Consider the following 14,653-nt stretch of genomic DNA (forward strand, 5'->3'; position numbering starts at 1 on the left):
CGTGCATTTTGGCATATAAATCAAATCCTAGCCGGACTGCATTTGCTGTCGAAACGGATGAGGATTGTCATTCGATTTGGGAGCATCCAACGGTGCAGACGAACGATCCGTGGGGTTTGGATTCTGTCCAATCAGAACGCACGACTCAGATCACGCGCACAGCAAGGGGGCATCGGCCATGGTTTGGTAGGCACATGGCTTTCGTGAGTGAACCGTGTGCTATTTGAAAACATTTACATGAACTAATAGCACATTTTCGTTTGAATGAAAATAAGAGTTCATCATTTCGCCTCCAAATTGTTTTCCACGGTAAGAAATCACCATTGTACCCTATGGTTCGATTTTCTCATGCATTTGAGGTATCGTTTGCTATATTTGAGTCATGGGTGCTAGCTAGCAAGATCATTTGTATGTCGCTTTGGGAGTTTTCATTCATTGTTCGAGAAACGGGAAAAAATCAAACAGTTCGGCCGCAGGGTGCGGCCAGAGGCGTAAGCCTTGTTAGTATTCTAATTACAGGAAATGCATATAGAGTCCGGAAATAACGAAAATCGGTGTCACCGTGGCGTGCTCTCAGGATCCCATGAAATTTTTTTGGTAAAGATGGCACAAGTTTTGATACTCACACCTTTCAAATCGAAGCATCTCACAAGAAGGATCATAGTTTCCAAAAGGAGACGCGGCACTTCAGACTCCAATCGTCAGTGACTACATCGTTCCGCCTCAAATTGTTTCACGGTAAACAATCATGTATATACCCTAGGTTTGATTTTTTGGCCCATTTCAGGTCTCGTTGCTATATTTAAGTGATTTTTTTGCACTTACCTTGCATTTAGTGCATATAAATTCAAAACCGTTATACAACTACATCTGGGTGTTAGTTAGCAAAGATGTACAAATCATTTGTGTGTCGCTTTGCGACTTTTCATCCATTGTCCGAGAAACGGGGAGAAGTTTCAAACATTTCGGTCGCGAGGTGCGGCCACCGGCGTAGGCCTAGTTGGTATTTTAATTACAGGGAATTCAGATGGAGTCCAGACATCATCAAAATCGGTGTGTGCCTGTGGCGTGCTCTCACGACCTCGGGGGAAAAAATTGGTAAAGTTTGGCACAAGTTTTGATGATCACCCCTTCCAAACCGGAGCATCTCACACGAAGGACCATGGTTTCCAAAAGGAGACGTGTCAATTCAAACTCCAGTGGTCGGTGACTTCATCGTTTGGCCTCATAAAAAATTTCACGATACGCAATCACCATTATACCATGGGTTTGATTTTCTAACGCATTTCAAGTATCGTTTGCTATATTTAAGACGTTTTTTGAATTTAACATGCAATTTGTGGATATAAATAAAATCACAACCGTAAATGCATGTGTTGTCCAAAGGGATGAGGATCGTCATTCGATCAAGAAGAATCCAACGGTGCAGACGTATGATTCGTGGGGTTTGGGTTCTGGCCAATCAGAACGCATGACTCAGATCACGCGCGTGGCAGGGGGGCATCGGCCAGGGTTTAGTGGACACACGGCTTTCGTAAGTGAACCATGTACTATTTGAAAACATTTACATTAACTAGCAGCATATTTTCGTTTGAATGAAAACATGAGTTCATCGTTTCGCCTCCAATTTTTTTTCCACGGTAAGAAATCACGATTGTACCCTATGGTTCGATTTTCTGGTGCATTTTACCAGGTGGCAGGCCTAGCTAGCAATCTCAAACTTTGAATATGCAAAAAAAAAGATCTCGTTTGCTATATTTGAATCGTTTTTTGCATATATATATATATAGTGTTACTATTCATCACCCAGGGTGCAGAATAAGTTATTCTTCATCCGAGGTAATCTTACGATCGCTTCATAAATAAATTACGTTTGGAATACAAATAGTTACATTCATATTGATTCACTACATAAAATTTGGTATAAGAAAATAAAAAAATAGATTATAAGACCAAAAATACCGCATTTTTATGTATGTTTTTATGTTCGTAACTTTACAATAACATAAAATATTTTTTACGGCGAGTATATATTTTCTTACGTTCTCTTTTTACGTATGAAATATGACAAAATTTACGAAACCTAAAAATACGGTGCATTGACGTCAAAATAGAGAGGGGGTGAAGAATAACTATTCCTCACCCAGGGTGACGAATAGCGCGACCCTATATATATATAGGAAAATGGTTGTGTACTCCTGGGAGTACGTACTCTCGCTCCTCATATACCACATAGATGAATCTTTTATAGCTTATTATTATTTTTAATATACTTCATTAATAATTACTAGATACACTAAAATGGATTTCATGAAAAAAATTCATGTGTGCCTCATATTTTCAAAGGTTTACGTATATACTGATTTGTTTGTACGTGAAAAGGGTATATTGCAAAAAGTAGGTCGTAAATGATATTTTTTTCAACAAAACTTGTATTGAGGTATCTTAGAATATTTAATGAAGTATATTGAGAATGATAAGGGGTATAATCAATGCATATACGAGGTATATTGAAGATGGGAGTACATACTCCCAAGAGTACAGAAAATGAGTCATATATATATATATATATATATATATATATATATATATATATATATATATATATATATATATATATATAGTCGCAACTACACGTGGGTGTTAGCAAGATCATTTCCGTGTCGCTTTGCGAGTTTTCATTCATTGTCCGAGAAACGGGAAAAACTTCAAATAGTTCGGCCGCAGGATGCGGCCAGAGGCGTAGGCTTTGTTGGTACTCCCTCCGTTTCTTTTTACTGTTGGTATATTTTAATTTTAGGAAATGCATAGAGTCTAAAAAATAACGAAAATCATTGTGTCACTGTGGCGTGCTCTCACGATCGAATGAAATAAAATTGATAAAGTTTTGCATAAGTTTTGGTGCTCGCACCTTCCATACCGGAGATCTCACAAGGATCATAATACATGACTGGTAGGCGTAACCTATTTTGCCCCCAACCCTAACCTAACATTTCCAGAATCTGGAAAGGGGTTATATCCATAATTCAAGCTTTAAAATCTGGGTATAGGTGGAAAGGTGGGAGGGCGGCTTTAGGGACTTGATTTGCATGTAAAATCGCATAGACCATGTGGGGGCTGCAAATGAAGAGGGCACGACGTGGGACGAATGTCGAATGAAAAGGGGAACAATACGGGTTTTTTTTAGACAAGGAAGATAGGAGGAGAAGGAAGAAGAGAAGAGAGGAGATTCATTGTTGCAAGACAGAACGAAAGATAAATATATGCAGACTAACTACTGTACGATAAATTGTTTGTTCGGAATAGCTGGCTTTTGTGTCTTTTCTTTGCATGTTTTCCATCCATATTCAAGTACTTGTATATAAGTTTGTTTCGTATCGTGAGCTGCAGACTATACAGCTGGTAACATTGCTTCTGTAGTCTGAACAGTCCATACTAATCTACTAGTTCCTCAATAATTTTATCGGCTGACACACGTACAGTCCCGCAAAGTATCTATATTTGCTCACACAATCTACAGCACATTCAACGACTAAACAGAATTACGATGTGGAGTTGATGCAAGAACCGGAGAAGTGAGAGAGCAATTTACAACTAGGGGAAATCTAGAAATGCTAAAACAACACGAGGCAAAGATTGTCATCCCATCCATCACATGTTAGCACATTGGGCAATACAAAACAGAAAGCAAACTTGTATTAGCTATCTTGGAGTATATGTATCTGTACAGAGGCATGTTCCATTATTGTTTTGTACCACTAACTAGCCTTGCTGTAATCAAGGAACATCTACAAATATGTGCCTTCATCACCAGCAGCCTCCTTTGAGAGCCCGTCTCATCAATCATGGTGTTAGTAAGAAACTCACGGCTATGTCAAGCCAAGCGATGAAGGTTGCTTGAAGCTAGAGCCACTTGCTTTACTGAAGGATGCGATTGCCCTATCCTTGGAGACAGTATTGCCTAAAGCCTACTCGGAAGAATTTGACTGTTGATTGTTTTCACTGTGGCCAGGTCTGGCCCATATTTTGATTAGTCCCTCGCGGCAAATGGTGACGATTGATTCAGTGCTGAACACCACACCAGACAGGGGATCCGCATGTACTCGGTGGGCGACAAGAGGTGAAAGCTTTGGCACGTGCCGCATTCTAGGAGAAGGTTGAAGAATACCTGTTGGAGGGCATGCACTGTCCCAGTGTGCAGGACTCCCACTGCTAAATGTTGGCGAACCACCTGAAGGATGACGTAGTGGGACAACAATCTCATCCATTGCCAAATCCCACAGAAGCAATTGGGTATCCTAAGAGTATGCCAGAGTGGTAATCGATATCAGTAGTCAACCGAATTGGAGAAAGCAAACTGTAAAAACACTTGCCAATTTATCTGATAGCTATGACTATATTCATATAATAAGCTAAGACATGATAAGTTGATAACAGATCACCAAGTTCTGACAAAAATCAATCTGATCTTCTAAAAATATGATGAGGTAAAATGACACTCAGTAGTTAAGTTCATCAACATGCATCGAAAATATTGGTGAAATCACACTAAGAAAAAAGCAGCATGAGCAGCATAATTACTGGAGAAATTTGCATATTTATTGCATAAGTAGTGTGATCAGTTCAATGCCCTGCAATAAGCATAAGACTGAACAGCAAGGAACATTCCAACAGTTCATTAACTGAAGATCTCCCAGTAATTAAGGCACTGTTCGGCAACCCTCCACTCCCCCACTGCGGAGCGGAGCGCGTGGAGCGCCATTCTAGCCGCTCCTCAGATTATGGCTGCATGCCACTCCGCTCCGGAGCGGAGTTGGGGAGTGGGAGGGAATCCGAACGGGGCCTAAGTAAGCATGGAAGAAATTGAGAGGTTAAGTATTTTAAGGTACTCCCAGATTTCACTCTTATTTGTACTAAGAAGTTACAAGATCAGACAGGCATACATCGGTATATCTCTACTGCTTAAAAAAGACGCAAGGCTCTGTCTCCCATCTTACGTCATCCGACTCCCCACGCCCCACGTCGTCCGTACTGCCCCTACAACCTGTTTTTTCCTACGTCCGTACTCCCTCTCCCGTCGGTTTTCTTAATCCCCTGACATCACACAGCATAGTAACACAAAACCATCTTTGATCGAAGCGAAACCCTAACCCTAGCATTATGGAGGCCCCTCCACCGCTGCTCGATAGCAGGAAATGAGTGCCTTTCATAATTGCTTCATCATCTCTACGGTGTTGACGTTTGTACTGCTGCTATTCGCACTTGAAATAAACCTGCTTTCATTTGGTTTGTGATTTGTGACAACTTGTTGTGCTCCGGTGCTCGGTTTGAAAATTGTTTTTGGAATGATTCCTCTGAATAGACTGCTTATGTTTGAATTTATACATGTATACCTAACTTCGATAAAAACAGGATCTACTATTCTCATATGTGATTAAATACCACATGTCAGAAATTTGAAGATGCAACTCCGGGAAGAGATTGACATGCATGTGGCATTGACAGATGCCATCGCACATAATGCAGAGCTGATACTTAAATCTACCATAAAGCTAAGCTACCAATAAGGTGAGCAGCAGCATGCTTGACATGTACAATATTAATTTGTTGGTTCTTGTCGTGCCACAAGATTATGTTTGTTCAGACTATGTGTAAATTAACATGTCCTTGAGCTATTTCACAGCTTTCAATTAACTTGTGTGGTCTACTATATTTTACAGCAGCAGAATTTCTTTTACTGTGTGAACAGAGTGTAATTGTCCAAAAGATGTATATTTTATTTATTTTTGTCTCTCACCCAGTTTCAGTATCGGTCCTCTCAACCTGACAAAGTTTTTTTTTGGATATGGTACTTGAGAATAGTTATTATGGTGCAGCGGAGTTAGCACTTGCTCACCAATGACTCTTCCTCATAGAGTTTTGCCGAACTAGAGTTAGTATATGCATTCTTCGGCTAGAGAAAACAATGGCTTTCATTGGTAGATCGGGTTTATACATATGCATTTCTGATATACTGTGGAGATATTACTTTCTCACCGGGGCTACAGATATCCTTTGAGAAAGATACCACGTGCACATACTGGATGTTGTCATGGTACAAGCCGCCTCTATCCTGCTAAAAGAATTTGACGTGGTAGCCTGCATCAGTTTTTGAATGATTTTGTAGAAGTTTGCTAAAAGATAAAGCAGGTGCAACACTTCATTTGTCGCAACATGGTAAAATATCGCAAGCATTCTGGATAACTCTTAAATTCATCTATATGAGCAACTCCTGAGTGTTAGTTAAACAATGTTGAAAATCGTAATATTATTCCATAGCAAAGCACAAGTTCACATAAGCGGGTTCATATGTCGGACATTCCCTTTTGAATATTTTTCAGTTACAATGAAAGCCAAGTGACATACTTTAGAGGTAATATTTCCTCTACATCGCCATCATCCATAATTTTGATTATCCCATCCATGTTGTGGAAGTGTTGCCAACATGATTCTAACTATGCATGTGCTTAGGCATCTCTAGCAGACCCCCTAAAGGTCATATTTGAGGAGAAAAAATGTCATTTAGGGGATTATTAAGGGGTATCTAGCAGATCCCCTAAACCAAAATTTCCTCAAATATGACTCTTCCTCACCTAAAACTGCCCCCCATCTGCTCAAATTTAGTCAAGCAGATGTGATTCTCAGCAAAAATAAGCGAGCTGCAGGCCTCCCGTCTGACCACGCCGCCGACGGCGGCCATCCGCCACCCTGGTAATCGGGAAAATGAAACCTCCACCGCCCCCGCACCTCCGGCGACCCTCATCGGCGACGAGAAATTCGCGAATCCCTTCAGACCTGTCATCTACATCGTCCTCCTGCCGCCGCTTCTGGATCCCATGTGTCACCGGAGACGTTCATCGTCGCACAACAGGATTCCAACTCAAGACAAGCAGTGTCAAGACGAGTAGGACGAGGCAAGCAGAAGCGTGGCCACATCTCAATTAAAGCGCCAACATGGGAGTAGAGCCAGAGCTCGTCGACCGCACTGTCGTCCTCACAGGGCCACGGCACCCGAATGCTCCAGCTGGCGGGTGCCTTCGTCGTGTGCAGCGTCACGGCCACCGTCACCACTGACCAGCTCTTGCACGCCGGATCCAGTCGCAACGACACGGGCTCCCCTCCTTCCGTCCCACTCGGCCTAGTGCGCGCAACTCCGCCTCACCGGCTACGACAGCATCACAGTGAGCTCTGAAGTCCCAAGGCTCCATGTCCTACGTGTTGGCGTAGGAGGATTTGGTGCTATTTGTTAAGCGACACGGCAATGTCGGCCCCCAAATCCAAGGCGAACGCCGACCGGGAGCCCATGCGACACAGCAACGTCGCTAGTGTAATGTTCCTGCCACTGCCGTTGCAGCGCATCCATCTCCGCGGGTGCATTTTGACTCGTGGCCCCTGTGATCTGTTTCATCGAGCTGAGCGCGTACTTGATGTACAGGGGGTGCAGAACAACATGGCGGCGTACGTGATGTTCGCTTGCAGAGAGATGAACTGGATTCAGTCCATGCTCTACTTCTACGGCTATACCTGCTTCTGGTTAATCCTCTTTGCTACAGATTTGATGAATTGTGTATGTGGATGTGTGGTGTATGTGTTTGATGAATTGTGTGAACCAAATACACATACAAGGGGAAAAGTTATAGGAGATCAGCTAGTTGAGAAACAGTGATTTCCCTAAAAGAAATAGGAAAATGGGATTAGGGGAAGATTTGACACTTTTAGGATAGGGAGTCTGCTCGAGATGCCCTTACCATGTCATTGTGCTTTCTCATACCTATGATTTGTGCATGTATCTAAAAGAAGTTTGAACATATGATTCATGTCTATCTCTACAGGGAGTCTGGACAGAGGTGTCAAGCTTCGATCGAGAAGGCGCAGAGGTAATTTAACCGGTGGAGGAAGGAGTGATTTAACATTAAAAAGGTCAACAGTGGCGGTGGAAGAAGTGATTTAATGTTTAAAAAGTTAAGAATACTCCCTGATGTTCCCTAAAGGTATATGTTAGACACGATTAGTGTTAAACAACTACTCCCTCCGTCCCATAATATAAGAGCGTTTTTTACACTACAGTAGTGTCGAAAACGCTCTTATATTGAGGGACGGAGGGAGTAGATTATGCTTGCCACCTATAACAAAAAAGTCAACAATGCTCCCTGATGTTCCCTAAAGATATATGATACACAATTAGTGTTAAACAACTAGAATATGCTTGCCCCCGTTGCAAAGTACGGGCAATTACCTAGTCTTATTAAAGATGAGCAGTACATATTTTCATGGATATGCCATAAATGTTCAAGCTATAATACAAATGAATCAACTTCAGATACCTGACCAACAGAACCAAAACGATACACCGCATTTTCTCCCGTTCCATCAGCATTTGGTGGGGACCAATATGGATCAAAAGCAACTCCACTAACCTGTTTACAAAAAAATTACCCATGTTGTCAAATACAACTTCTGAAAGCAAACGTCAAGACATTGAAAAAGCCTCAAGGGAAATTCAATTAATACCCAAGAATTATGCCCTTCACCCCATGCAACAGTCTTCCTGTCGTCCATGCTCCATACCTGCACAAGATCATCTTCACCACCTGTCAATAGATATTTGCCATCCGAGCTGTAAAAGCAGACCACAGTCAAACTAGGTCAGAAACTGGGCCATACTCATTTCTTCATCATTCTCGACTGATCCACCCAGATAAATACTCATAATTGACAAACCCATAGAAATGTGAGAACAAATAGAAGATAAGAATCAGAGATCAGAGAACCCATAAGATGGTAGAGAGACGCTTCAATGCATAGCTCATGGCGTACACAATAGAGCCATATACTAGCATTATTAGATATCATCAAGGAAACTACAACAATTTTGGATGCTAGTCAGCCCAGGCAGGTTTTAGAGTTTGAACTTTGAAGTACTTTAAACTAAGGGTAATAAATAGAAAAACATTCCACACAAACATCAGCATACAAAATAGAGTATACTGCATAAGTATGGCTAAGAAATTACTTGCAGAGCAGCCAACCATAAAACTAACTGCGAGAAAACATGGCAAACACATACAGAAGACATCAAATCATTCAAATGTAATAAAGGTACCTCCAGGTGCAACACAAGAGAGCGCCATAATAACTTTTGCCACCAAATATTAGCTGTTCCTTTGAAAAGTCAAACACTCTCAAATAACCTACATATATGGTTCATCGATATTAGTTAAGCCTGAAATGTAGGATGGTGGAATTTCTGAGCAGTAAAAACTTCTCCAGTGTGGGTCTATTCTAGGATAAAGGAAGTACCATCTCGCCCAACCGTCGCCAAGTATGCCCCATCTGGAGAGAAGGAAATTGCATTGATTGAACCATGACAAACATGCCACCTGGCAATTGGGTTACTCTGTAATGTTTTTAAGATAAGAGCAGCAATTTAGTGTATAGGGATCTGCCGTCCCAATATGCATAGACCCATAAAATCCATAATAAAATGGTCAAACAAACACATTAAAAATTACAGAAGCGCATGATTGACTGCTAGTTCGACTGATTACAAATTAAAATTCTACACATTCACATAATCTTTTGCCTACTACATCCATAAACTTTGTGAGTTTCTTGGAACATTATTTCGTACACTTTCTCTATTCTGGATGTAGGATCTCCTGGGCACCACCTAATTTTCCTTAAAATATATTCAACGATAATTATTGTCCCAGATTCTGTACGTAGAAACAAACCCAATGGCTTGATGTAAACTCATGTACCAAATGTTATGAGAGAAGCATTTGCAGGATACCAATAATCATAGGTTAACGAAACTACCGCCCAGATCCCAATATTCACTGTACAATTTATATGGTCAGCTTACTGGTATGATAGTACCTTTTGCAAACGTATGCCAGTAGAGTTTTAATCACAACAGTAAATTCTAGTCTAGAAATAAAAATCGTAACACTGTTTGCAGGTGGAGACTAGCAAGGGAACACTGCATAGGTTGGAGCCAGCTGGGAGATTACCATTTTCTATTACTCACCCAAACTCTTAAATGCAAGCATAAAGAAAAACGTCCACTTCTGAGGAACTAATTTATGTCTGCTGTGTGTACATAAGCATGCATGGGAAATCAGAATGTTAGAAGCCATTTTAAATGGTGAGCTCTCTTAAACGGTTCAGATTGATTTTTTTTCTGAATAATGGTGAATTTATACTGATAGTACCACTGTTTAGCCATTTACATTTCTATGCATAAGAAAAGGAACAATAATGCTCATTGCATCAAGATACATTTAACGTTAAGAATGGACTAAAGTGACAAGCTGTAGGGTATGTAACAGATCACCAGGCCACAGTTTCATGCCCACAGAGAGGGCAAAATGCACTTCTATAATAAATTAACTAATTGAACAAAAAATAATGTGGTTTAAGGAACTAATACTGAATGCCTAAAATACCTTACTCGACTTTGCATGTGAAACCATCAATTGAGCTGGATCCCTTATAGCTGGAAATGTACACTCCGTGTTTCCATCTCTGCACTGAATGTAAAGAATATACATCAGTTCAAACATCAAAGCAAACATTTATAAATGCCAAATTCCATGATCATCATTGCTCACTTTATCATACACATACAAATTTCCATCAGAGTGGCTAACAACAAACATGCCTTCACACTCCGGAACCCATGCAACAGAAGTGCAACGGCTGCAAACAATAGTACTGAGAAGTCAACAGGAGAGTTAACTAAAATAATGAAGGGATAAGCATCTGTAAGAACCAATATGCAAGCGGCACTCAGCTTATATTGCAGCCATGCAGACTAAAGTCAGAAGCCCCCCAGGGCGCCCAACCCCATCAAAATAATGCATTAAATCTCTGATTTTAAGAGAAATATCGAGAGCAGCCAGTACAAATTTTACTTCCCCTTATCTACTTCTACAAACCATACGGATTCATAGGTGTGCAAGTATATGCCATGAGACACCAGATGATGAACACACAAGGAAATCAGGTCCTTTTGTCTCCACAATATGATGAGTTAATACAAGGCAATACCTGATAGAACAGAAAGACAATTGCCTTACCATAGATTGGTGGAGTCAAATATTTGCTCAACCATTGATTGTTTCAACGTCCCAAACAAAGTCTATCGTGTTTTAAATTCTTTATTAAATGCTTCTGGAGTCCTTGTGAGGGAATGTGAAGGAAGATAACTTTTGTAACTCCTGATTTTTTTTCTTGTCTATCTGATACTTAAAAAGTGATGTGACTAAATTGGGGAAAATGATGGGTTCTCGAGTAATATATCAGAGTGCTGTATTTGTATCTATGCATACTTGATGGAATCTTGTAGAGTATGTTAAATCACAAGATGGTGAAATAAACAAGCAAACAACAACATTATTAATAGGCAACACTGATTCAAATCAGAAAATGCAAACAACCTCCAAATATCATATATGACATGCACATGGATAGCATGAATGAATAATGAAAATTAAAACATGCCTGCTGATGCTCATTCCATCTTTATCACCCCTATTATAATGTTGGGCTGCAACAGGCTTCCTTCCAGGTTCTTGTAGCTGTTGCCTCAGCGACATTGAATAAACTGCATAATCGACATACCATAAACACATTCCATTTTGAAGCGGAAAAACAAGCTAACAAATACTGCACTAACCATCCCCTGATCCCATCCCAATGATTAAGTCATGCCCCTCCTTGGCCTCCGAGTCAAATGCGTGGCACAATGGGTTAGAATTGCTAAAATGGATGGACTTTAGCGGATCCTAGTGAAATTAATCAGCTGATCAGAACCAACAGTACAACTGCATTTAGCATGCGTCAAATAAAGGACTGCAGACCTTGTTTTGGGAATTAAGGTCACTGATGAATAGTGTATCCGCAGAATTGTAGATGATGTATGCACCCTTGCCATCGTAGTTTGCTACAGCTTGAGATCCTCCAAGGCTTGTAGATGTACCAAAGGTTCCTCCCACGCGGCTGCTTCCAGACACAGCACGACTGACACCATTACCCCCAACGAAGCTAAGTGCCCGGCTACCATTCCCAGTGCCCAGCAGCCTTGCTGCCGCCGATCGCATCCCACTGCTGGAGCTTGGTGTTGATGGTGTGGAGCCTTGGCCAGTCGACCTCTCCTTCAGGTATGCCACTGTCAACTGCCACAATCAACAAAACAAACTTACTATTTTTTTAACAGGAAACAAACTTACTACAAAACAAGAATCCGGAAGACCAGGACCAGACAACAGGCTAACCAGTTCGGCCAATCAAAGCCTAAGCTGTTACTACAAAATGACAGAGATGAGAAGTAATAGCAATAATTACTATAAAGCCGTTCAAAAAACAATTAACTACAAAAGTGAGAAGACAACCAGAATTATTCAATACCAGTACTGGAATAAATAGTTAGCAGCAACCTACAATAAAACTAAGGCTGGTCATAGTGGGGAGTAACTTTATACTAGTGTCATGCATAACACTAATCTATGTTACTACATTCATTAGTGCAAAGTATCATAGTAGTAGTATGGCTTCATGTATTAACGTGTAGACTAATTTTCTCTTGGGAAGCGTTAAGAGTGGTAGTACCATCTCCGTTCCTCATTTAATACTATGCCATGTCACTAATCACTAATATGACTAGTTGGCATTGCATGAGTATGCATGTTACTACCTATGTTACTCCCACGATGAAGTCTAAGGCTAGTCATAGTGGGGAGTAACTTAGATTATGTTACTACCTCCATAGTGGGTGGTGTCATCCGTGCGATAACATAGAGCTTCATTTATTACTTTGTATAGTTATCTTACATTGGGAACCGCTATGTGATGGTAACATATTATGTTACTCCATTTGCATCTCTCCTCATCTTGCCACTTCATATTTTTTGCCTGTGTGACATGCATGTTATTACTTGTGTTACTCCCACTATGAACAGCTAATAGAGATTCCAACGTATCAAGGAAGCGCTCATGATAAGATCACTAGCTACAAGCCAACAGCACAAGAAACTGTGTAATGAAAATCTAACACCAATCGAAATCCTAGCAGTGTAGTATAAAATAACGCTATCAAATTTCATTTAAATACCACGCCCGAGCCACTCGAAATCCCAACAACGATACAAGACAACCCAATTCACCATGCAGAATTCCAACCTAGATCCCCCTAGTTGGCGCCAGAACCGCGACGGCGTCCACGGTACCTGCGAGACGGTCTTCCCGCCGTGGTTGTAGTGAAGGACAGCGGTGGAGTGAGCTTTCTCGTACTGCAGCTTGTACCTCCCCTCGGGCGTCTTGAAGTAGGTCTTGAGCCCGGCCGCCGTCGCCGCCGCGGCGCTGCCGCCACCAGCCCCCGCCGCCGATGAAGACGACGAATACGACGTCGCCGCCATGCTCTCGCACCGCTACCGTCCCCTAACTCTCCCTCGCGATCGCCTCCCGCTGCCCCGCAGTGCTTGCAACTCCCACAGGAGACGACAAGCGGTGGCTCGATTTGGGAGAAGAGACGAAGGCGAAAGAAAAGAGACAAACATATATAAAAAATATAGAGAAAAGGAAATAGCCTCCGTTCGGCCCAGGGCTAAAGTTTACGGGCCGTGCCGTGCCGGCCCGCGTGCCTCTCTGCCTGGCTATTTATTTTTCTGGCAGAGGCACGGCACTACAGGTAAATGAGCCGTGTCATGCCGGCCCGCGTGCCTCTGCCAGGTCCAGGCATGGCACTACTGTAAATGGGCCGGCCCGCAGTTTTGGCCCGTGTGGCAGGATGCTTGTAGGCCTTATAGACTGGTTTTCGTCCATTTTTATCTGTTGGACTGTTTTTGGGGACATCACTAGAGTTACTAAGCTCCCTAGAGCTCTCTAGTTGATTGAGGCTGTAAAAATCACGTGGGGCCAACTTGCCATTCGGTGTGAGAAGTAGACTTACCGCCTTGGCCAAAATATGATTTACGTGTGTCTTGTGTATGGCCCGTTGAGGTAAATGTGTCACATATTGGACCGATAGGGATATCTGCATCTCTCGCAATCTCACCTCTCTTCCTTCTGTCATGCACGATGGATTCTTGGTTGTCGCACGATAACTCCGGTCTCCGCCTCCTGCCACCGCCAGCATATACTCCTTCATGTGTGCCGCTCCGATCCCTGCTGCCGCTCTAGGCCCCAGTTCGATGCTCCTCCTCTGCAGCCTTCGCCTCCTCCTCCCAAATCTGGATATATGCACCGACCAGCAGTGGATCTCGGGGAGGGGCATAGGTGCCGGTTCCGACGCGAGCAAGGTCGAGGCGGGGATGGCAGCGACGGAAGACATGTCGGGTACGCCCAAGTTGGTGTGGCGGGCGGGGCGACGGTGCTCTAGTCCGACGCGGACGAGCTCGATGCTTGTACGGCAGCAGCTAAGCGCGGGTCGAGCGCGGCTGGCGCAAGCGATCCCTGATAGGGATGGCATTGGATCGCGATGGGGTTGGTCATCTGCGGATCACTGAGGTTCTTTACTACTGGTTAGACTTTTGATACACTTCTCAACTTTACTTCCACATGTTATTGGTAATTTAGATCCTACCTTAAAGAGAACAAATTTGAATGAAATGAT

At 42.3% G+C, this 14,653-nt stretch overlaps 1 protein-coding gene across 3 annotated transcripts; it reads right to left on the reverse strand.

The window, feature by feature from the left end:
• Positions 1–3,678: 3,678 nt before the first annotated feature.
• On the reverse strand, positions 3,679–13,581 carry LOC123102814 (dystrophia myotonica WD repeat-containing protein). Of its 3 annotated transcripts, none has more exons than XM_044524250.1 (12): positions 13,269–13,581; positions 11,904–12,218; positions 11,720–11,828; positions 11,545–11,647; positions 10,653–10,740; positions 10,488–10,571; positions 9,340–9,436; positions 9,143–9,230; positions 8,551–8,656; positions 8,364–8,456; positions 6,037–6,112; positions 3,679–4,298 (listed from the first exon to the last, which is right to left on the reverse strand). In XM_044524250.1, exons 1-12 carry the CDS (start codon positions 13,455–13,457, stop codon positions 4,261–4,263), a joined length of 1,386 nt encoding a protein of 461 aa, XP_044380185.1. In that variant the 5' UTR covers positions 13,458–13,581; the 3' UTR covers positions 3,679–4,260. The 3 variants fall into 3 exon arrangements, with proteins under 3 accessions (XP_044380185.1, XP_044380184.1, XP_044380183.1); XM_044524249.1 differs by having other exon boundaries at positions 6,037–6,115; XM_044524248.1 differs by lacking the exon at positions 6,037–6,112 and having other exon boundaries at positions 13,269–13,579.
• Between the last annotated feature and the right edge of the window lie 1,072 nt (positions 13,582–14,653).

This window comes from Triticum aestivum, chromosome 5A (assembly GCF_018294505.1).
Source record: "Triticum aestivum cultivar Chinese Spring chromosome 5A, IWGSC CS RefSeq v2.1, whole genome shotgun sequence".
Classification (NCBI taxonomy): Eukaryota; Viridiplantae; Streptophyta; class Magnoliopsida; order Poales; family Poaceae; genus Triticum; species Triticum aestivum.

What these genes read in the sequence shown, in the direction of transcription:
- LOC123102814 (XM_044524248.1), bottom strand. Translation starts at nt 13,457, where the DNA reads ATGGCGGCGACGTCGTATTCGTCGTCTTCATCGGCGGCGGGGGCTGGT. An exon ending in TGGGATGGGATCAGGGGATG is followed by an intron (nt 11,648 to 11,719) that starts GTTAGTGCAGTA and finishes TCGATTATGCAG; the next exon opens with TTTATTCAATGTCGCTGAGG. An exon ending in ATTTGTATGTGTATGATAAA is followed by an intron (nt 10,572 to 10,652) that starts GTGAGCAATGAT and finishes CTTTACATTCAG; the next exon opens with TGCAGAGATGGAAACACGGA.